General features: G+C 40.0%; 2 protein-coding genes across 8 annotated transcripts in view; one reads left to right on the plus strand and one right to left on the minus strand.

Moving 5' to 3' along the window:
* Positions 1-17,444, plus strand: part of RAPGEF6 (Rap guanine nucleotide exchange factor 6) — a 246,205-nt gene extending 228,761 nt beyond the window's left edge. For both annotated transcript variants that reach the window (XM_074381725.1, XM_074381732.1), the window contains exons 33-36: positions 469-566; positions 12,581-13,860; positions 14,258-14,378; positions 16,560-17,444. The gene's annotated coding sequence lies outside the window, so the exon portion shown is untranslated. The remainder of the gene's footprint in view (positions 1-468; positions 567-12,580; positions 13,861-14,257; positions 14,379-16,559) is intronic.
* The window catches only part of CDC42SE2 (CDC42 small effector 2), a 96,987-nt gene continuing 86,323 nt past the window's right edge, over positions 15,542-26,205 (minus strand). For 3 of the 6 annotated variants that reach the window (XM_074381807.1, XM_039468291.2, XM_039468226.2), the window contains 3 exons: positions 25,389-25,490; positions 19,116-19,237; positions 15,542-18,292 (listed from right to left, as the gene is read on the minus strand). In XM_074381807.1, coding sequence (XP_074237908.1) covers positions 19,133-19,237; positions 25,389-25,490 — 207 coding nt within the window. In that variant the 3' untranslated portion in view covers positions 15,542-18,292; positions 19,116-19,132. The remainder of the gene's footprint in view (positions 18,293-19,115; positions 19,238-25,388; positions 25,491-26,205) is intronic. The other 3 variants (XM_039468359.2, XM_039468249.2, XM_039468339.2) reach the window with 2 other exon arrangements.

Genomic DNA, 26,205 nt, shown 5'->3' on the forward strand with positions numbered 1-26,205 from the left:
TCCAGCCTAGGCAACAGAACAGAGTAATACTCTGCCTCAGAAAAATAAAAATAAAATAATAATAAATTAACTGAGCGTTGTGATGAGCACCTGTAGTCCCAGCTATTTGGATGACTGAAATGGGAGAATAGCTTGAGCCCTAGAGTTAGAGGCTGCAGTGAGCTATGATCCCACCACTGCACTTCAGCCTGGGTAACAGTCTTAAAAAGGAAAAAAATGGTTAGCATAGTAAATTTTATGTTGTGTATATTTTACTGTAGTTAAAAAAATAAAGACCTCCTGGTGCTTTGGCATTGGATCAAAAGGCCTTGGTTCTCTGTAAAATTCATGTTAGTATGTGCCTTGATTCACTATGATGCAGAATCGATTAGACTCTTCTGTATTTTTTACTTTATCCCTTTTGATCATTGTAGCACCTCTTTGTCCATATACATTGCTTCATGAGTTGTTTGCTTTCTTCTCTATCAGTCTATCCACAAGATCTCTGAAGAGATCAGGTCCAAGCTTTGGCCCAGCACACACATTCTAGAAACGTCTTGCCAGAGAAGCAGCCATTCTCCGCTCAGGTAAGGTTGTTCAAAGGCCAGCAGCAGGTGGGAATATAGAAGGGAAACATGGAAATCGAGTATACATTAAGAATTGCCTTAGAGTAGACTTGCACACACAGCTGAAAAATGAAAATCAGACTCGATTGCTCGATGTAATTTTCTCTTTCCCCATTTACATGCATACTTAGGATAAACAGTCATTGAGACCACCTGTGCCCAACATGCTATGCCAGCAAAAATTGTTGCCTTCAGTGAGCTCTTGTTAAAAAGCAGGTGTTTGAGAGCCTGACCGTACTAAGAATTGGAGACCCGAAAAGAGACCGTGTTAAAAGCTCAGACTTTTCAGCAGCTACTTGAGACCTCAAGACCGGGCTGTTTATTCCTCAGGCAGCAGGAATTCTGCATGGCTCTATAAACCATTACACACAGGGTGTTTGTTTGCTTGAGGTCACTAGGATGATGCCTGGTATTTGATACAGAGCATACTTGCTGTGCCTCACATGTAGCAGGGACTTCATAGTGGATGAGCAGATCATGAATGGCTTGAGAAAAACCATCGGATATTATCAGTTGAAGCCTCAGACACAAATCTTGACGTAGCATCCCATGTGAAAAACACCATGTGCCAAACCCTGTGACACAGACATGGGACTTTCCTAGCCTGCCAGGCACTAAGGATGGGGACAACCCAGTGCCGCCAAGCCGGGAAGTCAGTGAGAGGCAGACACGGCGTGGTCTAGGATTTCAACAGACCTCTTAGTGATCTCCTTGACTTAGACTGTAGAGTGCAGGACAGTTCTTTGTCCTGCCTTAGGCTGGCAGCCTTGTCTTTTCTGCTTGGCAGTTTGGGAACTCAGTAGAGTTTTCTCTCTTGTCTCCCAGTCACCTCTGGCAACTCTCAGACTTCATGAATAATGAGAGGGCAGGCAGGAACTGAATCAAGCTCAAGGCTGCTCTTGGGCAAGTTCCTCAGGCCCTTGGTGTCATATAACGTGGGGGATTTGCAAGGATGCGTAAAAGAGAAAATCGGCAGCAGAGGCTTCTGATGAAACAGGTGGTAAAAATGCTCAGATGATTACAACCCCCCAAAACACACAAAGTAGAACTTCCAGAATAGGTTCAGCTATCCGTTTATTCATTAGACTTTTATTAGTTCCAGATTTCTACTTTACAGGCCCAACCTGATAGGGGAGGAGGAGAGGAGCTCAGGAAGTTCCTGCACTGGAGGAGCTGAGTAAACACCAGACCTGTGAAGGGCACGGGCTTTGCTTACGTGGTCTGATTCTCACAACCATCCTAGAAAAGAGCTTTTACTCTCCCAGTTTCATAAATTATGGAACAGATGGTTGGAGAGGATGAATATCTTGCTCAAGGTCAAAGAGCTAATAACTGGATATTCCCTAGAACACGCAGGGGTCAGGATGCAACGCCTCCAGGGCACCTGAGCTCTCCTTCCCGCTCTCCACTTGTGGTTTCATCTGTCTGTCGGCTTCATCCTTCCGCACTGCCGGCAGGTTTTCTTCACGTGCTAGGCTACAGTTACGTGGAGTGTCCTGGGGTTATACAGGAACTGACACTGCCCTACAAGCTGGGAATTCCAGGGAAGGCCTCACCCTGGCCTGCCCTCATGTACACACCTGTGGGGAGGGGAGAATGGGTTACTGTGACTTGCAGGCCCACCAGAACCCCACAGATTGGGGAAGCAGTCATTCCCCAAAGAAATGGATTTGAGGAGTTGTTATAACACAAGGAAACACAGGAACTCTTATAGGACAGAATGGCGAACTGGGGTTAAGTCTGGTAGGTCACTTGCTGCCAGTGCTTATCTCTGTTGTCTCAAAGGGGACAGCCATTTACATAGGTCTCAGGCAGCTGCAGAAAAGGGGAGTCTAAGCCACTCTGCTAGACTTAACCGGGACTGTCTTCCTGGCTGTCCCCTGACTGGAGGGGAGAATGCTGCAGCCTCAAATCTTTTGCTCACAGGAGCCCAGACCCAACACTGTGTTCTGTGCCCTGGAAACTTAGGAGGATGTCGTATTATTTAAACCAAATAATGTAGGGTGAACAGGGTTCAGAATGAAAGGCTTCAAAGATTTTTTAATTTGAAAATAAGTACTAAAAATAGGCAGTTAACAAAATGTCAGTAAGAATCTAGCATTAGTACCTGCCCCAAGGTCCAGACCACAGTGGCCACTTTGTGGGCTTTGGGGAGGTCCAAGGCCAGAAGCTCATTCAGGGTCTGCTCCAAGTAGTGAGTGAGTCCACCCAGGCCCTGGCAAGACCACGACCCTACCTGTCCCTGTCTTGTGCTTCCTGGAACACAAAGAGCTCTTTGGCCTTATCTTGTCTATTTCTTTGATCCTCAAGGAAGCCATGAGCTCAAATAGAATTTAAATGTAAACTGTCTATTTGTGGTAATGTTAGAAAAATAACTTTTTTTTTTTTTTTTGAGACGGAGTTTCGCCCTTGTTACCCAGGCTGAAGTGCAATGGCACGATCTCGGCTCACCGCAACCTCCGCCTCCTGGGCTCAGGCAATTCTCCTGCCTCAGCCTCCTGAGTAGCTGGGATTACAGGCACGTGCCACCACGCCCAGCTAATTTTTTGCACTTTTAGTAGAGACGGGGTTTCACCATGTTGACCAGGATGGTCTCGATCTCTCAACCTCGTGATCCACCCGCCTCGGCCTCCCAAAGTGCTGGGATTACAGGCTTGAGCCACCGCGCCCGGCAGAAAAATAACTATTTTTAAAGCTTGTTAGCTCTTCAGCATGTTGAAGCTCTAGGGTTTCAGAGAAATGAAGAACTTGACAAGCAGGCGTTAAATGAAGCCCAAGGTCAAGTTTCTCCTTACATTTTGCACTTGTACAATCTCAGTGCTGAGTAGCAACTTGATCTCTAGGGTCCTAGGAGATTTTATGGATTACACGTGAGAGCTCATTTGGCGTTTGGGTTTATTATACGTGTATAAATGCCTCAAACATGTTTCTCTCATCGGAGTTGCAACCATCCATCACTGCCCACTGGTTTTCACCTTCCTCTCTGGCTACAACCCACCACAAATAGTACATGTGTTAGTCTTTCTTGGTTTGTTTTCTGAGCTTTTGGCATTAAAATAAACTGTGGTAAAATACACATAACAAAATGTACTTAACCTTTTTAAGTATAGAGTTCAGTAGCGTTAGGGACATTCACATTTTACAACCAATCTCCAAAACATTTTTATCTTGCAAAACTGACTATGCCCACTAAAGAGCTCCCCAGTCCCCACTGCTCCTCTCCCTTGGCAACCATCATTCTACTTTCTGTGTCTGTGAATATGACTTCTCTAAATACCTCATATAAGTGGAATCATATTTGTCTTTTTGTGGCTTATTTCACTTGAAATACTGTCCTCAAGATTTATCCATGTTGTAGCGTGTGTCAAAATTTTCTTTCTTTTTAAGGCTTGAGTATTTTACTGTATGTGTGAACCACATTTTTTTTATCCATTTGTGTGTCAGGGGACACTTGGGTTGCTCCTACTTCTTAGTTATTAAGAATAATGCTGCTGTGAACGTGGGTGTGCACATATCTCTTTGAGACCCTACTCTCAGTTCTTCTGGTTATATACTCAGAAGTGGGATTGCGGATCACATGGTAGTACTATTTTTAATTCCTTGAGGAAACTTCATCTTGTTTTCCGTAGTGGTTGCATTATTTTACATTCCTACCAGTAGTGCACAAGGGTTCCAATTTCTCCACACCTCAATATCACCTGCCATTCTGTTTTGTTTGCATAGTAAGCATCCTCATGGCTGTAAGGTGGTATGTCATGATTTTGATTTGCATTTTCTGAATGATTAATGATGTTGAACCTCTTTTCATGTGTTTGCCAACTGTATATCTTCGAAGAAATGTCTATTCAAGTCCTTTGCCCATTTTTACATCAAATTGTTTTTTGTTGTTGACTTGTAGTAGTTATGTTTTCTGATAATAACTCCTCATCAGACATATTGTTTAAAAATACATTTTCACATTCCATAGGTTACCTTTTCACTCTATTAATTGTGTTCTTTGATGCACAGAAGTTTTAAATTTTGAGGTAGTGCAGGAGGCCAAAGTGGGCAAATCACTTGAGGTCAGGAGTTCAAGACCAGCCTGGTCAACGTGGCGAACCCCATCTCTACTAAAAAGACAAAAAATTAGCTGGACGTGGTGGCGGGCACCTGTAATCCCAGCTACTTGGGAGGCTGAGGCAGAATTGCTTGAACCTGGGAGGCAGAGGTGGCAGTGAGCCAAGATCACGCCACTACACTCCAGCCTGGGTGACAGAGGGCAACTCTGTCTCAAAAACAAACAAAAACAAACAAACAAAAAATTGAGGTAGTCCAATCTGTATATTATTACTTTAGTTGCCAATGTTTATGGTATCATGTCCAAGAAATCATTGCTAAATCCAATATCAAGAAGTTTTTCCAGGCCAGGCGCAGTGGCTCACACCTGTAATCCTAGCACTTTGGGAGACTGAGGCGAGTGGATCACGAAGTCAGGAGTTTGAGACCAGCCTGACCAACATGGTGAAACCTCGTCTCTACTAAAAATACAAAAATTAGCTGGGTGTGGTGGCGCATGCCTGTAATCCCAGCTACTCAGGAGGCTGAGGCAGGAGAATTGTCTGAACCTGGGAGGTGGAGGTTGCGGTGAGCCAAGATCATGCCATTGCACTCCAGCCTGGGCGACAGAGTGAGACTTTGTCTTTAAAAAAAAAAAAAAAAAGAAAAGTTTTTCCCTCTATGTTTTTTTCTAGGAGTTTCATATAGTTTTAGGTCTTATGTTTGGGTCTTTGATCCACTTTAATTTTTATATTTGGTGTAAGGTAAAAATTTGACTTCATTCTCTTCTATGTGAAGATCTAATTTACCCAGCACTATTTGTTGGGGTAAAGAAACAAAACTATCCTTTCTCCATAGAGTGGTCCTCGCACCCTTGGCAAACATCATTTGACCACACATAGGAGGATTTATTTTTGGACTCTATTCTGTTAGTTTGTATGTTTGTCTTTATGCCAGTACCACACTGTTTTGATCATCATAGATTTGTGATAAGTTTTCAAATTAGAAAGGATGAAACTTACAACCTTTTTGTCCTCCAGTGTTTTTCTTTATCAAGATTATTTTCACTCTTCAGGGTCCCTTGAATTTCTATGTGAATTTTAGGATGGGTTAGTTTTTTTCCTGCAAAAAATGCCATTAGATTTTTAAAATATTTTTTATTTTTGTTTGTAGAGAGGGGGTCTCACTATGTTGCTGAGGCTGGCCTCAGACTCCTGGCCTCATGCAATCCTCCCACCTTGGCCTCCCAAAATTCTGAAATCACAGGCATGAGCTCCCACACCCAGCCACCATTAGGATTTCGATAGCAATTGCATTAAATCTGTAGATTGCTTTGGGTAGTATCAATAGTTTAACAACAGTAAGTCTTCCAATCCAAGAACACAGTATGTCTTTCCATGTACAGATGTCATCATTAATTTCTTTCAGTAACATTCTGTAGTTTTCAATATACATGTCTTTTGCCTCCTTGGTTAAATTTACTCTTTTTTTTTTTTCTGATCCTAATGCAAACAATTGTTTTCTTAATTTCCTTTTCAGGTTTTTTTAATTGTAATAGAAACACAACTGATTTTTTGCCTGTTGATTTTTGTACCTTGCAACCTTGCTGAATTTATTAGTTCTGACAGGCTTTTGTTGTCAGAACTAATGGAATAATTAGAATTTTCTACATATAGGATTATGTTGCCTGTGAAGAGAGATCATTTTACACTTCTTTTCCAGTCTGGATGCCTTTTATTTCAATTTCTTGCCTAATTGCTCTGGCTAAGACCTTCAGTATTTTGTTCAGTAGAAAGTGTGAAAGTAGACAACCATGTCTTGTGTCTTGTTCCTGATCATAGAAGAAAAGCTCAGTCTTTCACCATTGAGTATGATGTCTGCTGTGAGCTTCTCATATATGGCATTTATTATAGTGAGGTAATTTTCTTTTCCTAGTTTGTTGAGTGTTTTTATTTTAAAAGGGTGTTGAACTCTTAGTTGTTTTTTTTTTTTGTTTTTTGTTTTTTTTTTTTTTTGCATCACTGGAAGTGATTATGTGGGTTTTTCTGTCATTCTATAAATATGTCCTTATGTTGAATGATTTTCATATATCGAACTATTCTTGTATTTCAGGAATAAATCCCAGTTGGTCATGGTGTATAATCCTTTTAATGTGCTGTTGAAATCAGTTTACTAGCATTTTGTTGAGGATTTTGCATTGCTTTTTACTTGCTGCCTTTAAGATTTGTCTTTGCCTTTTGATTATAATGTTTCTCAGTGTGGGTCTCTTGTTAATTGAGCCTCTCATATTTATATTTCCATTTCATTCCTCAAAGCTGGGACATTTACAGACATATTTTTCAAATAAGCTATTTTCTCCTTTCTTCTGTTTGAGAGCCTCATAATGCATATATTGGTTGGCTTGATAGTGTCCCTTAAGTACCTTAGGAACTGTTCACTTTTCTGTATTCTTTTTGTTCCTGACTCAGTACTTTCAAATGTCCTGTCTTCAAGTTTGCTGATTCTCTTCTGCTTCATTGAGTTTGTGGTTGAATCCTTCTAGAGAATTTTTCAATTCAACTGTGACATTTTTCAGCTCAAAAATCTGGCTTTTAAAAAAATTTCCCAGCCAAGTGCAGTAGTTCACACCTGTAATCCCAGCACTTTGGGAGGTTGAGGTGGGCAGATCACGAGGTCAAGAGATTGAGACCATCCTGGCCAACATGGTGAAACTCCATCTCTACTAAAAATACAAAAAAAAAAAAAAAAATTAGCTAGGTGTGGTGGTGTGTGCCTGTAGTCCCAGCTACTCGGGAGGCTGAGGCAGGAGAATTGCTTGAACCTAGGAGGTGGAGGTTGCTGTGAGTCACAATTGCACCACTGCACTCCAGCCTGGCAACAGAGCAAGACTCTATCCCCACCCAAAAAATTTCCCTGTTGATATTCTCATTTTGTTCATAAGTTGTTTTCCTAATTTTATTTAGTTCTGTGTGTTCTATTTTAGCTTACTGAGCATATTTAAGACACTTGTGTTTTCATTTTGTTTTTTGACAAAGTCTTGTTCTGTCGCCCAGGCTGGAGTGAATTGGTGCAATCTTGGCTTACTGCAACCTCTGCCTCTCAGGTTCAAGTGATTCTCATGCCTCAGCCTCCAGAGTAGCTGGGACTACAGGCAGGTGCCAGCATGCCCAACTAATTTTTGTATTTTTAGTAGAGACAGGGTTTCACCATGATGGCCAGGCTGGCCTCAACTCCTGGCCTCAAGTAATCCATCCACCTTGGCCTCCCAAAGTATGAAGATTACAGGCATGGCCGGGCGCGGTGGCTCAAGCCTGTAATCCCAGCACTTTGGGAGGCCGAGGCGGGTGGATCACGAGGTCGAGAGATCGAGACCATCCTGGTCAACGTGGTGAAACCCCGTCTCTACTAAAAATACAAAAAATTAGCTCGGCATGGTGGCGCGTGCCTGTAATCCCAGCTACTCAGGAGGCTGAGGCAGGAGAATTGCTTGAACCCAGGAGGCGGAGGTTGCGGTGAGCCGAGATCTTGCCATTGCACTCCAGCCTGGGTAACAAGAGCGACACTCTGTCTCAAAAAAAAAAGATTACAGGCATGAACCAAAACGCCCAGCCCGACCAGTTACTTATATTCTTTGTCAAGTAAGTCAGAGGTCTGTGTTCGCCTGATTTCTGGAGATTTATTTTGTACCTTTGTGTATACCTTGTGATCTCTTTTTGACGTGTGGTTATTTGAAGAAACACCCACCTCTTCCAGTCTTTACCAGATGGCTTTGTGCAGGGGAATACCTTCACTAATCAGCCTAGCTTAAAGGCTCAGGGTCTTCTTAAACCTTTTCTGGGGCTGTGTCTTCCCTGGGACCATGTGTGTGTTTTATTTGTATTTACTTGTGCTTACTTGAATTGCACTTAGGTGTCACTTGCATTCCTCTTCCTGTAATCTATTGCCCCAAAGCATCCATGCATCTGGGAGCCGCCTGCTATTCTAGTGCACCAGAGCACTCCCCTTCTGCTTTGCAGCTTCTAACCATGTGTCCGAAGTATGCTACTCTTCCTGTCAGTGCTCTGAGTCAGGAGAGACAGAAAGTAGTCCCTCATGCAGCTTTCAGGGGAGCCAGAAAGTTACAAGCCTCACCTTTTCCTTTTAGTCCCAAGGGAGAAACTGGGAATAAAGCAGTTTCCTTTGATAATGCCATCCTGCACCAGGGAAGAGGTGGAGCAAGGGTGAGCAACATTCCATGAAATTTCCTACAACTTTGAGTGTGACTTGTTTAGAGTTTTTTAAGACATTTTGGTCTGAATATTGTTTATTCATTGTTTTCCCGGGGAAACAAGAGCCTGAAGCTTCCTAATCTGCCATCTTGCTGACGTCACTCCTCTAATCTCTCTTGTTTAAAACATAATGTTGTTTCATATTGCTGATTAAAATTAGTAGGATAAAGAGAAGAAAATCCAAATAGCATAGAATTGCATGAAGTTAAAAATAAAAGTCTCCTTATTCACTTCCCAAACCCCATTCCCACTTCCTAAGGTTAACTACTTGTAGCTGTTTGTCTTTTGAAGTCTTCTGACGGTTACTTCCTTTATTTTAAATCATGTAAGTATACCTTCATTTCTTGATTCACCAACTTTGACTTGTACAAATGATTTTATACACGAAAAGATGAGGCTTTTAGTAGACTTACTTCTCCTCCTCCTTCCAGGTTTTGTTATATTTTGACATCTAAGTATCTCACCTGTTAGAACTTCAAATGATTTTTTAAACATACATGCATTGAGAGAGTTCATGAGTTCTGAATATGTATATAAAGGAGATTGACACTCATATTCCGCTCCATTTCTTTAACCCAAAACCATCTTCTAAATTTTGGTTTCTAAAATTTACATTTTTCTGACTATAGCATTTTATGCTTTCACTTAAAAAGGTAAATATATTTTTAATTCACTGTACAAACAAGATATGAGCTCTCAGTGAAATGCAATATTTGTCTCTAAAGCCATCCCTCTCAAATGACATTTCCTTTCTTAAATTTGACAGAATGTATTTACTGAGTCTCTTCTGCATGGCCCATCCTGTTCTAGGTACTTGGAGTATACTCATTAATTGCTCAAAATAATGTTACATCTTTGGATGTTTTTGGTTTAGACAAACATATCTAGAATTGTCTTCCTTTTTTGTTTGTTGATGGTAAAATGTGTGACACAGATATCTGTCCCCAACCACAACTCATGTTGAATTGTAATCCCTAGTGGTGAAGGTGGGGCTCTGTGGGAGGTGTTTGGGTCATGGGGTGGATCCCTCATGACTTGGTGCTGTCATTGCAATAGTGAGTTCTTGTGAGATTTGGTCATTTAAAAGTGTGTGGCACCTGCCCAGGCGTGGTGGCTCATGCCTGTTATCCCAGCACTTTGGGAGGCCCAGGCAGGTGGATCACCTGAGGTCAGGAGTTGGAGATTAGCCAGGCCAACATGCTAAAACCTCGTCTCTACTAAAAATACAAAAGTTAGCCAGGTGCGGTGGCATGCACCTGTAGTCCTAGCTACTTGGGAGGCTGAGGCAGGAGAATCCTTTGAACTCAGGAGGTGGAGGTTGCAGTGAGCCGAGGTGGTGCCACCGTACTCCAGCCTGGGCAACAGAGCAAGACTCCGTCTCAAAAAAAAAAAAAAAAAAAAAAAAAAGATGTGGCACCTTCCCCAACTACTCTGTCTCTTGCTCATGCTCTGGCCATGTGACGCCCCAGAAGCAGAGCAGATGCTAGCACCATGCTTCCTATAAAGCCTGCAGAATTGTGAGGCAATTAAATCTCTTTTCTTTATAAATTACCAGCCTCAGGTATTTCTTTAGAGCAATGCAGGAAGGTCTAACACGTGTTAACTATTTCTAACATCTCAGCTTCAGTGTCACTGTCTCAGCATGATGATATTTTAAACTACAATTCCTCCCCTTCATCACCCGTTGTTTATCCAGATCACTTAGTTTTCTAATCTGTTATATAATTCACTTATTTATTTGGCTTAATGTCTGTCTTTCTGCATCCCCATGGCTAGACAAAAACTCTTGGAGGATTAAGAAATGTGTTCACTGCTATGTCCTCAGTGTCTAAACAGTACCTGGCCACACAGTGCTCAATAAAAGTGCTTTTGTTTTATAAGACGGAGTTTCGCTCGTTACCCAGGCTGGAGTGCAATAGCACGATCTCGGCTCACCGCAACCTCCGCCTCCTGGGTTCAGGCAATTCTCCTGCCTCAGCCTCCTGAGTAGCTGGGATTACAGGCACGTGCCACCATGCCCAGCTAGTATTTTGTATTTTTAGTAGAGACGGGGTTTCACCATGTTGACCAGGATGGTCTCGATCTCTTGACCTCGTGATCTACCCGCCTCGGCCTCCCAAAGTGCTGGGATTGCAGGCGTGAACCACCGTGCCCGGCTATAAAAATGTTTTGAATCCATGTTATCTTCCTGCTATTGAATGGTATCCATTTAATCATGCTTCTTGTAAACAGTTCTAAAATCTCTCATTGTTTAATTTAGATAGAATGCCTTCTAGGTTGGCTTCAGACCTGGAAATCCTGAGATTTCTTTTAATGTTATTACTAGAGTTGTTCTCTTTCAGAGTGTTTTTGGGACAGATGTGTGAAAAGTAAAGCCATTCATTGCTAGTCTAATCATCTTTGTTTTGCCATCTTACTTCATTGAGAATATAGCTATAGTCTGAATTCTATTTCAAAATAAGTCTTCTGCAGAGTCTGAGGGGAGTGCCCCATTATATTCCAGACCACAGTTGCTGCTGAGGAATCTGATAATCTTCAAAAGTTGAAGGAATAATCAGAAAAATAGTATTTCCCAGAGCTGAATACAAGGGTCTTTAGAACAAAATGTCCTTGAGGGCTGTGAAGTGAGAAAGTATAAATCTAAAAACAACTTTTTTTTTTTTTTTTTTTTTTTTTTTGAGACGGAGTTTTGCTCTTGTTACCCAGGCTGGAGTGCAATGGCACGATCTTGGCTCACCGCAACCTCCGCCTCCTGGGTTCAGGCAATTCTCCTGCCTCAGCCTCCTGAGTAGCTGGGATTACAGGCATGTGCCACCATACCCAGCTAATTTTTTGTATTATTAGTAGAGACGGGGTTTCACCATGTTGACCAGGTTGGTCTCGATCTCTCGACCTTGTGATCCACCCGCCTCGGCCAAAACAACTTTTTTGAAATTTAAAACACAAAAAATGAAGAGGCCATTTAAAAAAAAATCTTTTTCCTTTGAAGTGCATTTTCCTTGATTTCTCTTTGTAAAACTCCCATTAATCACAGATTGGACCACCTGACCCTCCACTTCCTTCACCTTCTCATCCCTCATCACTCACTAGAATGAGTATTTCCTACGTTTTTGTTTGTTTGTTTGTTTGTTTTAGATGTAGTGTCGCTGTGTCACCCAGGCTGGAGTGCAGTGGCACGATCTCGGCTCACGTATACAACCTCTGCCTCCTGGGTTCACCTCCTGGGTTCAAGTGATTCTCCTCCCTCAGCCTCCTGAGCAGCTGGGATTACAGGCATATGCCACCACGCCTGGCTAATTTTTGTATTTTTAGTAGAGAAAGGGTTTTACCATGTTGGTCAGGCTGGTCTAGAACTCCTGACTTCATGATCCACCTGCCTCGGCCTCCCATAGTGCTGGCATTACAGGCATAAGCCACCAAGTCCGGCCGTTAGATTCTTTTTTAAGAGACAGACAGGGCCTTGCTCTGTGGCCCAGGATGGACTCAACTCCTGGGCTCAAGTGATCCATCTGCCTCAGCCTCCAGAGTAGCTGGACTATAGGCATGTGTCCACATGCCCAGCTGATATTTTTCTAAAATGTCTGTCTGACCGCACTAGTTTCCTATAGGAATATCAGACTGAAAAGAGGGAAGAAGGGAGAAAGGACTACTTGTTTCTGGTTCTGGTTTTAGGAGTAGCAGATCCTTTTATGCAACTGCCCTAGATGGTCTGTGGCCTTACATTGTGCACAGATTGGATATGGCTGCATTTACAGAGGGACAGTCCAGTCCAGTCGCTTAGGTACTGTACCTATCCAAGCAGCAAAAATCAGGTGAGCAAAACATACACTTGTGAAAAATGAGAATAGAACACAAGTAGACATTATGGACATTGGAAAGAGACTGAATTAAAGTTACCCCATTTGGAATTTGCATGGTTTTGAAAAAAGACAGAAGCAGAGTGATTTTTACCTCCTTTGCAGAATTTCTGAAAAGTAAAACACCAGTTTTTGGAGAAACCCAGAAACAGCAGCCAAAATGTTCAGCAGAGGCTCTGGGTAAAAGGCATGGTGTCTACGGAAAAGGACTCTGCCAGCTTACACATTTATTTGGAAGACACAGACTTAAAAATGATTAATATGTTTATGTAAAACTTAAAGCAATGGTAAGAAACAGGTAACTAGGTGAGGCTCTGAAGATTTTGAAAGAAGTGTCTTGCTTGCTGTTCCTTTAAGGGAGAAAAATGAAACAAAACATATTCATATGCCTAGGAATTCTTTCTGGGCCCCCAAGGCAGGTTTTAAGCTGCATTTAACGGTCTAAACCTATTGAATCCAGGCGTTCTAGTGAGTTTTAACAGCTTTAATGAACTCCATAGCTCAGATTTACAAAATAGAAAATTTAGGGGTTAGAATGAAGCACTGGCTTGACTTTTCTGCTAACATTATCTTATGAGATGAAAAGCAGCTTTCTTCAGTATCAAGATCATCACTCTGAGCACTTTCTTGTACGGGCCCAGATCAAACACTTGATCTTATTCAGGGAGTAACTTTTTTTCTTTAGTAAATAAAAAGATTTTTTTCTTCATCTAGGCATCAAAGACAAGCCAGATAGAACGTTAAGATCATGGGCATTAAAAGGATGAGGGTAGGAGTCAAAATGAGCCTTGAAGTTGCAGGTATCTGTAACAAAGTTTTTCTGTTCTTCCTGCATTGTTTTCAAAGATTCAGGCTCTTGCTCTGTCACCCAGGCTCAAGTGCAGAGGCAACATCATAGCTCAAGCTCACTGTAACCTTCAACTCCTGGGCTCAAGGAACCCTAGGAGAAAGTATTAACGGCAAACCCTCACAGTCTGAGAAACGTTGTAAAAACCAAAAGTTAAGGTGCCAAAATATAAAAAGTCAGATGAAGATGAGTCATTTAATGGTTTCAATTCTTACTGGACAATTCTGGACGGAGACAATTAATACAAGGTAAAATTTCAATTACGTCTTTTAAGTTTGTGAATAGTGTACTTCAAGCAGAGAGCACAGAATTTCCTTATCAATTTTGTAGATGTTTGCATCTTCATAAATACTAGCAATTCCTAGACTAGATCTCTGACATTTTATAATTTGTCTTTTTTTGTGTGGTTATGTGCCCCTCCTTGTTTTATGCATATCCTTTAAAACATGAGCCCACAGTATAATTGCTCTTGGTCTACTTTTTTATAGTTGGAATGTCATTGGATTGTCAGAATTTTATTTTGCAAAGAACTTCATTTTAAGCCAATTTCCTTTTAGTCTTTGGACATGGGATAAGGACAAAAGCTACCAGAGCTTTTGAAATACTCTTTCCTAATATTTATCTTTATGTTTTTTCTATTTTTAGAATTTGTGGCAATTGTCATAAAATGAAACCTCATCTATTCTCAGTATTCGACCAGCAAAACACCTCACTCACCTGTGCACATGATCTAATGCAACGAAGCGTCTCTAGTGGATTTTATCTGGTGAGTATGCAGATACAGATCTTGTCTTAAAACAGGGTTTAGCTGTGGAACTATGACATTTTGGACCAAATCAATCTTTGCTGTGGGAGCTGTCCTGAACACTACAGGATATTTAGCAGCATCCCTAGTTTTCATTCCCCAGATCCTGTACCACCCCTTCTTCAAGCTGTGATAACCAAAACTGTCTCCTGACATTGCTCCACTGTCTCCATGAGGCGCAAAATCACTCCCTATGGGAACCAGGGTCAAAAACCATTTTAGAGGCAAACTATAAACGAACTCCCCAAACTGTGATGGTGGAAACAATCTGTAACTTCCTAATACAGTAGCTGATCACTACATGATGCTACTAAGTACTTGAGATGTGGCTAAGTATGAGGAGAATTCTTAATTTTATTTCATTTTAATTTACTTAAGTCCTACATATACTATAAGGACGAGATGCTTCATCATGGAAAACTGTGTAGGTATCTGATACTTTTGTTAGAAAATATATGTGGTTGATGGGCAATAAAAACTGAGAGAAGTAGAAAATTAATATATACATTTTTAAAACTTTGCCCACCTCATTTCTACTCATACCCCTGCTGAATGACATACAAACTTCATCCTACGTTATATTTTAAAACTTGGTTTTTTTTTGAGACACTGGAGTCCTGTGCTGTTGCCTGGGCTGGAGTGCAGTGGCACCATCATGGCTCACCATCATGGCCTGGATCTCCTGGGTGCTCTATATCCTCCCACCTCAGCCTCACAAGTAGCTGGGACTACAGGCACATGCCACCACACCCGGCATAAATGTTTGTTTATTTTTTGTAGAGAAAGAGTTTCACCATGTTGTCCAGGCTGGTCTCAAACTATCCACCCACCTCCACCTCCAAAAGAGCTGGGATTACAGATGTGAGCCACCGCACCTGGCATAAATGTTTTATTAGTCCTACTTCTATCCAGTTAAGTTTCATTCTGACTAGGCATTTGTTAAATTAAAAGGTGAATTGTGAAGTTAAAGATTACAATGATAGAAATTTAAATTCTCTTTTAAATCAAAAAAGTTTTAGTTGTTTTTTGTATGATAGGAGTCATAACTGAAAATATAAGAATGCAAAAAATGTGCTCTAACTGAATGAAAAGAAAAACTAAACAAATTTAAAGGAAAGGCCAACCAAGATTGAAAGAAAACTTTTATTGAATCAAAATCAATACTTTCTTTTTAATATCTACAAGCCAACACGGAACTCATTTTATTCAAGAATGAACACAATGTACAAAAAAAGTATGCTTATATTATAAAAATATGTCAATTTTATCTTCTGGGTGCTTGGCAGAAGTCATTTTAAACAAAATCAAGGCAAACTTGTTCTCTATAATGAGTCTGCTATAATTTAACAACAAAGTGAAAGCTAATGTACTCATAAAGTATTTTTAAAGGCCCACTGATAATGCTGCACTGGGAATGCTAAACTCAGTATTAACTAAAGCCAACATTCCTGCTCTATGCTTACTGGCACCACTTCATGCCTACATTATGGGAAAGTACCTCTTTTATAGAATGCAGATCACTGCTAACAGAGTCCATGTGATTCAATCTTCGGTTTCCCTTACAGTTGTTAGCATATATTTCAGCAAAGATTAACAGTATAATGAATTTTGAGTAGTAAAATCCTATTTAATTAGCTTCAATTTAAAAATGAGATATGCTGCTATTGGGAACAGATGACTTTTCGAGGTTTACAACCCCATTTATGAACATGGGAAAGCTGCCTCCCTAAAAAAAGATTTATGTCCAAGGTTAATACCATATCTTTTTTGGTAATTTTTCTTATTTCTTGATTTTATTGGCACCTCCCAGGCACTTTGGCATGTGTTTCTGTATGAAGTATAGTTACTGTGCCTGCAGAGTTAGTGGCAGCTACAGAGTAGTTACAGGCTGACGAGTCCACTTTTGGCTTACCATGGAGATCCGCTCCAACACACGCTGGTCGTTGGAGCAACAGGAAAAATGGTGACTTGGAAAAAGAATAAAATCATGAATTGGGGAAAAGGATCATGACTTCCAGTATTATTGTTCCAGGAGTTATATGACAAGTAGAAAAACTGTACTAATTTAAAGAGTCAAAATAGAAGTAGACTAAATAGCATCAGTGCTAATAATGCCAAGAAAATCTCACCTCTTTTTTAAAGAGCTTGCACACAACAATGTCCCTGGCCAAGAAACTGACCCTGTCTGGCTGAGCAGAATGACAGTGGTACTCAGGCAAATTCCACACCGTGACATCCACACGTGAATCAGTGACAATGGATGAATTCAACTTTAGAAGATGATAGTTATTGAACAAACTACGAAATGTCTACTTCGAAGATGCAAATGTTTTTCCTTGGCAGATTCTGTGCTTGGGATTGACACAAAGGCTCAAAATTGCAAAATACAAAGATCAAGTAATCTGGTGCCCTGCTGTACTAGGTAAATGTACTGGTTGAAATTACATTTAAAAAACTGGGGGAGAAATGCTTTTATGTTTTACCTACATAAGCCTAATGTTTATTCAGTTGCCTGTTTTGCGAGAATCTGGGACTAAGATGAATGGAGGCAAAAGATAAAGTGATCCTTGTTTCTTTATTCAAAGTTATCTAAACTAAGTTTTTAATTACGCCTCATTTGTTACATGTAATGTTAATCCTACTAAATGTAGTTAGATAGGCCTGAATTAGAAATAGGATTTAAACATTTCAATGAGAACACAAACCACTGACTCTGGCTTAACACCACATTCTAGAAAAGAAGGAACCTTTACAGAAATATTTGAAATATACAAAATTTGTGCAAGGACAAAACATTTTAGAACCTGAGCAAAGGCTTCGTACAGGTTGTTTTCACTGGCAATAATTCAGCCAGGTCGGTGTGTTGCTTTTGGCAACTAATGTGGCCCCTAAAATATGTAGAACACAGGCCAGTGACTCAGGAGGTCTGCAGTTAGTAGTGCAGGCCAGAAGTTCAATAAACTGCTACTGGAAACCATAATGTTAAAAACAAGTAAAAATAAAAGAATGAGTGCACAAAGAAACAAACAGCTAGTAAGATGAAGCTGCTCAGGATCAGCCTGGATGAGAGTGTGACCACAACACAACACTCAGATGTACCACACCTCCTCGCTCTCAAAATAAATACATTGAACATTTACAACAGAATGAATGCCTTATGAATGCAAGCTCTTCTTTTATTGCAATTCTAATCAAATAGACCAAAAGGTCATAATTCTAAATAAGCTACAAGTAATCTTTTCCATGAAAATGATGTGACTTGGTGCCACAGCTAACTTTCTCTAATAGCAGCATCATCAGCCCACAGCAGCAAAGAAACATTAATTTCTGGCATCCCATGGGCTCTTATCGAAGCAACTTCATAAAGCATGCGGATATCTATTCTGCTAAAGTTTCAAACAAATAAAAATGATCATTGTGCTTGTGGGTCTCATACCTTCCAAAATATACATAAATGATGGCAAATTAACAAATAATAGCAGGTCCTTGCTTTCCAATAAAATCATAAGGCAGAGGGTTGACAGTGAAAAGAAAAATGTTTAAAATGAAAAAAAAACCTGCAAAGTGGTGTTAGCATTCACAGAAAAGATCATGCGAAGATCAGATCCATACTGATTAAACATTGAAAATTCAGCGACAATCCAAAGAACTCTGTCCATGAGTCCAAAGGCATGCATGCCGGCTGAAGGAAATGCAGGATTCATCTGACAGTATCTTCTTCAGAGAAGAACAGTAACACCTCACTGGAATAATCACGACAGGGTGAACAAGGTGCCATCACACTTCTTTTTTGTAATTCAAAATAAAAGAAACGCAATCACAGGACAAAAATTACAGAATAGTGGACAGAGAAAATACAGAAATTCACAATGACCCTATAAAGCAAAAAAAACTTCAAATTATTTCTACACTTTCAGGGTTTATCCTTTTTCAAAGTAGTCTTTTTAATTTTAAAAGTTTATAATGAAAGATTTAAAAATGAAGTGTTAATTATAAAATTACCCCTCATGAGATTACCTATACTATCAATACTTTTTTGAGACAGAGTCTTGCTCTATTACCCAGACTGGAGTCCAGTGGCGCAATCTCAGCTAACTGCAACCTCTGCCTCCTGGGTTCAAGCAATTCTTGTGCCTCAGCCTCTTGAATAGCTGGGATTACAGGCATGTGCCACCACACCCGGCTAATTTTTCTATTTTTAGTGGTGATGTTGGCCAGGCTGGTCTCAAATCCCTGGCCTCAGGCGGTCTACCCACCTTGGCCTCCCAAAGTGCTGGAATTATAGGTGTGAGACACCATGCCCAGCCTCAATATTCGAAATAATAATTTCACTCATTTCAAGGACACATAAGAAGCATCTTGTCATCAGAATCTTCCCCAACCAGATGTTTTAACATATTTAAAGTTATTAATAAGGAAAAGAACCTAAAACTTACTTACATTCAAAGTGCAGGACCTACACTTAGCTGAGTAATTTTGCCTTTCCCAGTAAGTTCACAATTAAAAAATAAATATATGGGATTTTTATATATACATACATACATACATATATATATATATATATATATATATATATATATATATATATATATATATAAATTTTTTAAAACTCCAAGACCTAACTAAGGCTGCCTGTGACATCAGCTATTACTGGCCATGTCTGGCCCACAGGTCCAGACCCCAGCTCCAAGTACTCACTGGAGAAAGGACCAGGGCTATCCCGCCTTCGTATCCACGAGCTGCATCTGCATCTGCACATTGGCAGGCATTCCACCTCCATAGCCTCCCTTGGACTGCATTTGGTTCTGAATGGAGCTAACCTAAAACAAGACAAAAACACAACAAAATAAAATGGAAGTCAGGAACTAGGTCCAGTGCAACTAAGTAATTCTTTTCCCAGAATTCTGCTTTTTTCAGAAGGGTACTTTTATAAACTTAAACATTTTCTGGTTACAAGGACAAACAGGGAGACTAGCAATTGAAACAATTTTTGCAAAAATCTCTATTTTCTCTATTTACAAATTACTAAAAGTCAGTTTTGTAATTTACAAGGTATTTGGTAACATTTGAAAAAGTCAAAAATATATAGATCAACTCCACTTTTTTTTGTTTGAGATAGAGTTTTGCTGTATTGCCCAGGCTGGAGTGCAGTGGCACAATCTCAGCTCACTGCAACCTCTGCCTCCCAGCGATTCTCCTGCCTCAGCCTCCCTAGTAGCTGGGATTATAGGCACATGCCACCACACCCAGCTAATTTTTGTATTTTTAGGTTTCACCATGTTGGCCAGGCTGGTCTCAAACTCCTGATCTCAAGTGATCCAACTGCCTCAGCCTCCCAAAGTATTGGGATTACAAGCATGAGCCACCGCACCCAGCCCATCAACTCCACTTTCTGCTTCACAACCTCAAGTATCTTAATTTACAGATACCTCACATAGATAAATCACCTCAATTACTTAGTAAAGAATCAAAACCAAGAAAATAGCATGAATAGTATTGGTCCAACCACAGATATATCTTAAAAGTCTGTGTCATAAAATGTGCCATCTTAATATAGTCTGATAAAAAAGAATCAAAGAATCCAAAGACGAAAGGATAGTAGTCCCAGTTTATTTATTAATATTGTAACTGGGTAAAGTATCCTCTCTGAGTATCAGGCTTCTTATTTGTAAAAGGGTTAAGCTGGTAATCTTTCCTGACCATATTAAAGGGCTGTTCCCTGAGAGATTCCAAGATATATAAAAGCCAGGATATTTTCTTTTTACTGAAACAAAGGCACATAAATGCATTTGCAAACTGTGAAGTACTTTCAGCATATTATTATTATTATTCCAGTCATAGTTCATACAAATTAGAAGTGGGATGGAAACAGAGAGCTGGTAAGTCAGGCTGGACTGCTAGAAGAAGGAACACAAGCAATACGATTTTGGAGGTGATGGCCCAACAGTGGAGAAAGAACACTTGGCGGCATGGTTGAGTATTTCGTGGAATCAGCGCAAAGGGCCCTTCACAGTTCCACAATTTGGAGGGGTGCAGGGAACCGAGGGTATCATCTATTTATCAGTCATCTGCTTATCAAATACTTACTTACTGAGCACCTACTGTAATATAAGGCATGATGGCTGAGGTGCTTTCCATTGGTGATTCTAAGTCAATATTGTATTAAAAGAAAGTAAGACTTGTTGGCCGGACACGGTGGCTCACGCTTGTAATCCTAGCACTTTGGGAGGCCCAGGCGGGCAGACCACCTGAGGTTGTGAGTTCGAGACCATGGAGAAATCCCGTCTCTACTAAAAATACAAAATTAGGCAGGTGTGGTGGCACATGCCTGTAATCCCAGCTACTCAGGAGGCAGAGGCAGGAGAATTGCTTGAACCCAGGAGGTGGAGGTTGCAGTGAGCCAAGATTGCACCATTGCACTCCAGCCTGAGCAACAAGAGCGAAACTCCATCTCAAAAAAAAAAAAAGTAAGACTTGTCTAACTCATTTTTGGAGTAAGGAAGGTTTCGATATAATACAAAATAACGGCAAAACAGAAAATGCATAACTTATTTAGATCAAAAGAGTCTATATGAGAAAATGTGGTTGGCTCTTAAATGGGAATATTTTTACTAACCTGGAAATTTCCTTACATGGAACATCTTATTTGTATGACACCACATTATAAGGTGTTACTGTAATAGTCACATTAATCAAATGATTAGTATGAGTGTAAGAAGAAATCTATAGGCTTTTTTTTTTTTTTTTTTTTTTTTTTTTTAACATAAACTTACTCAGTTAAAGCAGTGTGAACAGGCCAGGGCCTGCCATAGGATACTAGTTCAAATTCATCATCTGCCCCTTTAAGGTAACATTTTGTGGCACAAATTTGATACTAAATAACGTTTTCCACTTAACATGGTATATTAGCTTTTACAGATATTTTAGGCCTGTCTTTAAAAACATCTTTATGACCAGGTGCAGTGGCTCACAGCTGTAATCTCAACACTTTGGGAGTTCAAAGTAGGCAGATAACTTGAGCCCAGGAGTTTGAGACCAGCCTGGGCAACATAGTGAAACTCCACCTCTACAATTAAAACATAAAAACTAGCTGGGCGTGGTGGTACAGGTCTGTAGTCCCAGCTATTGGAGAAGGCTAAGGCAGGAAGATCGACTGAGCCTGGGAAGTTGAGGCTGCAGTGAGCACTCTAGCCTGGGCAACAGAATGAGACCCTGTCTTTAAAAAAAGGAAAAAACAACAACAAAAACAAACAAAAATCTTTTTTTTTATACTGTGCATTCAATAATGCCATGCAGATTCTAAGAAAAAAAGTATTTTTTTCTCTAAAAGTCAATTCTTCAATTTAAAGAATTTGGTTTAAGTAACCCTTATTAAGTAACTTTAATAAGTAATATTTCAGTGTTGAGACTGAATGTATTATTTTGACTGTGAATATACAATATTTTAACACAACAGGGTTATATTACTGAAAGGGTAACAGCAATCTTTTCTGGCAAAAAGGTAGTAGAAAAGAAAAGTCTTTTAACTAAGTAAAGGTAGAAGAATGATGTATTTAGAGAAAAAAAGAATTGTAAGTCATTTAACCATTCAATAATACAGTTTAGGCAAGCAAGCCATGTTATTAACACTAGCTGCTCAGTTCTCAGGATAGACAAACAACAGACAGTTTCTTTGACTAAACAGCATGTCTATTTATGGTTTTGTCTTATTTACACTATTATTGCATAGGATAGGAGAACATAATTTTTCTCACAGAGTCAGGCCCATCAAATCAGGACTATCAATGATAACTCTCAGGCAAGTATGGTGGTTCATGCCTGTAATCCCAGCACTTTGAAAGGCCAAAGTGGGCGGATCACCTGAGGTCAGGAGTCTAAATTCTGCTTTAATAAAAGTACAAAAAATTAGCAAGGAGTTGTGGTACATGCCTGTGGTCCCAGCTACTCAGGAGGCTGAGACAGGAGAATTGCTTGAACCCAGGAGGCATAGGTTGCAGTGAGCAAGACTGAGCCACTGCATTCCAGCCTGGGTGACGGAGTGAGGCTCCATCTCAAAAAAAAGTTACTAATTGAACAAGACCATTCCTAACAGCAAGAACTCAGTGCTCTGTAACGGTGGGATGGATGCTGAATATCGAGATAGCAAACTTAAATATGAATGGACTATAAAACACATTTGGGAAACACACTTAGCTCTAAAGAGCTGAAATACTTCATCAAAAGTCCACCTCAATAGCAGAGAAGGCTGCCTGGAGACAGCAAAGTAGAAACTCTACAACAGCTGAAGTCCCATCTTAATCCTGCATCTAAGGTTAAGAGGCAGATGTGCAAGCCCTGCAAAGTACAGTCCTAAAGTTCTACCCAATGATGACAAGCAAAAAAGTTGGTATGCCAAGATGGGTTTTCCATTCAGCGAGGAATCTTAAAGGAAATGCAGAAATGTACATAAGGTTTTAAAGGTTAACAAATGCCATGAACTAAAATTTAATTCTTCCTATACAGTTGGATTTTTTTTATTTTTTATTTTATTTTTTTTGAGACGGGGTCTCACTCTTCACCCAGGCTGGAGGCATGATCTTGGCTCACTGCAACCTCTCCCTCCTAGGCTCAAGCAATCCTCCCATCTCAGCCTCCCAAACAGCTGGGACCATAGGTGCACATTACTATATCCGGGTAATTTTTTATATTTCTGGTAGAGACAGGGTTTCACTATGTTGCCCACGCTGGTCTTGAGCTCCCTCGCTCAGGCAATCCACCTGCCTGCCTCGGCCTCCCAAATTACTGGGATTACAGCCATGAAACACTGTGCCTGGCTGTATAGTTGGATTTTTAAAAAATCTAAGGTGGCAGAGACAACATTTGTTAATGAGAAAGAAATTAAAATTCATATATAACAAATTTGAAACCATCATTCTCTTTATATAGATTATAGTAACCATATTAATAAAGTAATGGGGCCCCCCCATTTAGTCTTTTCACTCTATGTTGATAAGGGAAACAAAGCTACTGATTACTTTGACAGGAACATGATACCTCTTGCATTTCCACAAAGCAGTCAAGTGAAACAAAGTACTTTTCCTACAGATTAAAACCGTCTGTTTCCTTTCCAGGAAGGTTTAGATGTCATTCCTTTGCTTACCTAGTAACTGAAGTGACAAACGTCCTTGCTGTATCCAGGATACCCATCTACCTATTTTTAAAGTCCCTTTTAAGTCTTTTGTTAATGCTGTCTAGTAAGTTGGTATATGGTGGATCATAATTTTGTGTTTATAAAACCCTGCTGACTTTCTGGTTCTCAACACTTTAGGGATCATTTAGATACTTGTTTACTTTAGGCACAGGGAAAAGAGTCAGTCTGTTGATACTCAGTGGCTTGCTTTAAGGCAAATGTGAGGAACAACTCTGATAAGAACCTACATTTGGTGCTGCTTCTATTATACTGCATTCTGGTTTTCTCTTCAATAAAAATTAACAACTAAAAGATCAGATGAATAGATCTAAAGCCTATTCTGAAACTCACTGAAACCTCTATTAAAAGACAGCAAATAGATCTTGTTTCTGGTTCTTCATACCCTACTGCCTTGCCCTAAAAGGAAATGTGAAAATTCAAATCCTATGCTTAGTGCGGAAGAACGTAAATAAATCACAAACATTCTAGTATTATCAGGTAAAGATGAATAGTTAACAGGGGTCCCAAGCACCCCAGCCGCAAACTGGAAGTGGCCTGTTAGGAACCAGGCTGCACAACAGGAAGTGAGCGGCTGCAAGTTAGCAATACGGCCTGAGCTCCGCCTCGGGTCATATCAGTGACGGCATGAAATTCTCACAGGAGCACGAACCCTATTGCGAACTGCACACGTGAGGACCTTCTAATTTTATTAAAAATTATAAGACTGCTGCTTTTATAAAATAAAATACTGGCCTGTGGTAAACATTGAGTTACTTTTTAAAAAAATTTATTTTTAACATTACTAGTAATAACACAGAGCAATGTCGATTGACATAAAATCAATAATTTATAGATAAATTTACTAAAAAATATATATATAAAAAATTAGCCGGGTATAGTAATGTGCACCTGTGGTCCCAGCTGTTTGGGAGGCTGAGGTGGAAGGATTGCTTGAGCCTGGGAGGGAAAGGTTGCAGTGAGCCAAGATCATGCCTCTGAACTCCAGCCTGGGTGAAGAGTGAGACCCCGTCTCAAAAAAAGAAAAAATAATAATAATAAAAAAAATCCAACTGTATAGGAAGAATTAAATTTTAGTTCATGGCATTTGTTAACCTTTAAAACCTTATGTACATTTCTGAATTTCCTTTAAGATTCCTCCCTGAATGAAAAACCTATCATTGGCATACCAACTTTTTTGCTTGTCACCATTGGGGTAGAACTTTAGGACTGTACTTTGCAGGGCTTGCACATCTGCCTCTCATTAGACCTTATGAGAGTCTAATGCTTGATGAACTGAGATGGAACAGTTTCATCCTGAAACCATCTCCCCCTTGGAAAAACTATCTTCCATTAAACCGGTCCCTGATGCCAAAAAGGTTGGAGACCTCTGGTTTACAAAATAAAGCAATAAAAATGTGTGCAAAAGGCAACTAACTGAACTTAAAAGAAAAAAAGATTGATTATTATTAAAAAGGCTAATCTCCAAGTCCCTTTGGTGGGAGCAAGAGAATCAATAGGATATTAACCTCCATTCTGAACTCAAATACTTTCAAGTTTCAGAACAAAGGCAGCTATGAACAGTTGAGTACAAGAAACAGAAACAAATACATAACTGGCAAACCAGAAGACATGAATTTTTCATCATTAGTTTGCTTCTCTCTTCTATGCTCACATTGTGTATTTACATTTACTGCATACAAATTCATTGAGCACAATGCCATTAAAAATGTTTGTGCCTATCACACAGGTTTCATATGACTTCGCCCCAATGCCCTACCTGTGTGTCCCACCAATATACTTACTGAATTCATTTCACTGAACAGGTCTCCTGATCCAACATGAGCCGTGTGCACAAAGTTTGTGGGCTCTCCAATCATACTTCTGTCAATCCGTCGTCGCCTTTTCTAAAAGATGGGCAACAGTATGTTGAGAAAGTGATCTTGTTAACAACTTACTCTGATGAATTTTTTTTTTTTTTTGAGACGGAGTTTCGCTCTTGTTACCCAGGCTGGAGTACAATGGCCCAATCTCAGCTCACCGCAACCTCTGCCTCCGTGGTTCAAGCAATTCTCCTGCCTCAGCCTCCCGAGTAGCTGGAACTACAGGCGCGTACCACCATGCCCAGCTAATTTTTGTATTTTTAGTAGAGACGGGGTTTCACCATGTTGACCAGGATGGACTCGATCTCTTGACTTTGTAATCCACCCGCCTTGGCCTCCCAAAGTGCTGGGATTACAGGCTTGAGCCACCGCGCCCGGCCTCTGATGGATTTTTATACTATGACTGTTTAATAATAAATTTGCCAAGAACACAAAAATGCCTAGCTCTTAAGACTGTCACAATTACTTCTTATGATGAAATCCCTAAGAGAAACATATGCACGGAAGTGATTAGTAAAGCAAATTAATAAGTTATTATTTAGAGCTTAATAGATTATTTGGTTTAGCTTTGGTCACCCACATATTTGTATAATAACCGCTTAAGTTTTATTCTTTTTAAAAAGCAAGACAAATGTAAAATTACCATCAGTCACTATTATTGTTGGCAAAGAACACAGTGCGGTTTGAATACAATGTCTGATTTTAAATATTACATTCTTTCATCATTAACAGATATATT

Source organism: Saimiri boliviensis, chromosome 1 (assembly GCF_048565385.1).
Source record: "Saimiri boliviensis isolate mSaiBol1 chromosome 1, mSaiBol1.pri, whole genome shotgun sequence".
Taxonomy (NCBI): Eukaryota; Metazoa; Chordata; class Mammalia; order Primates; family Cebidae; genus Saimiri; species Saimiri boliviensis.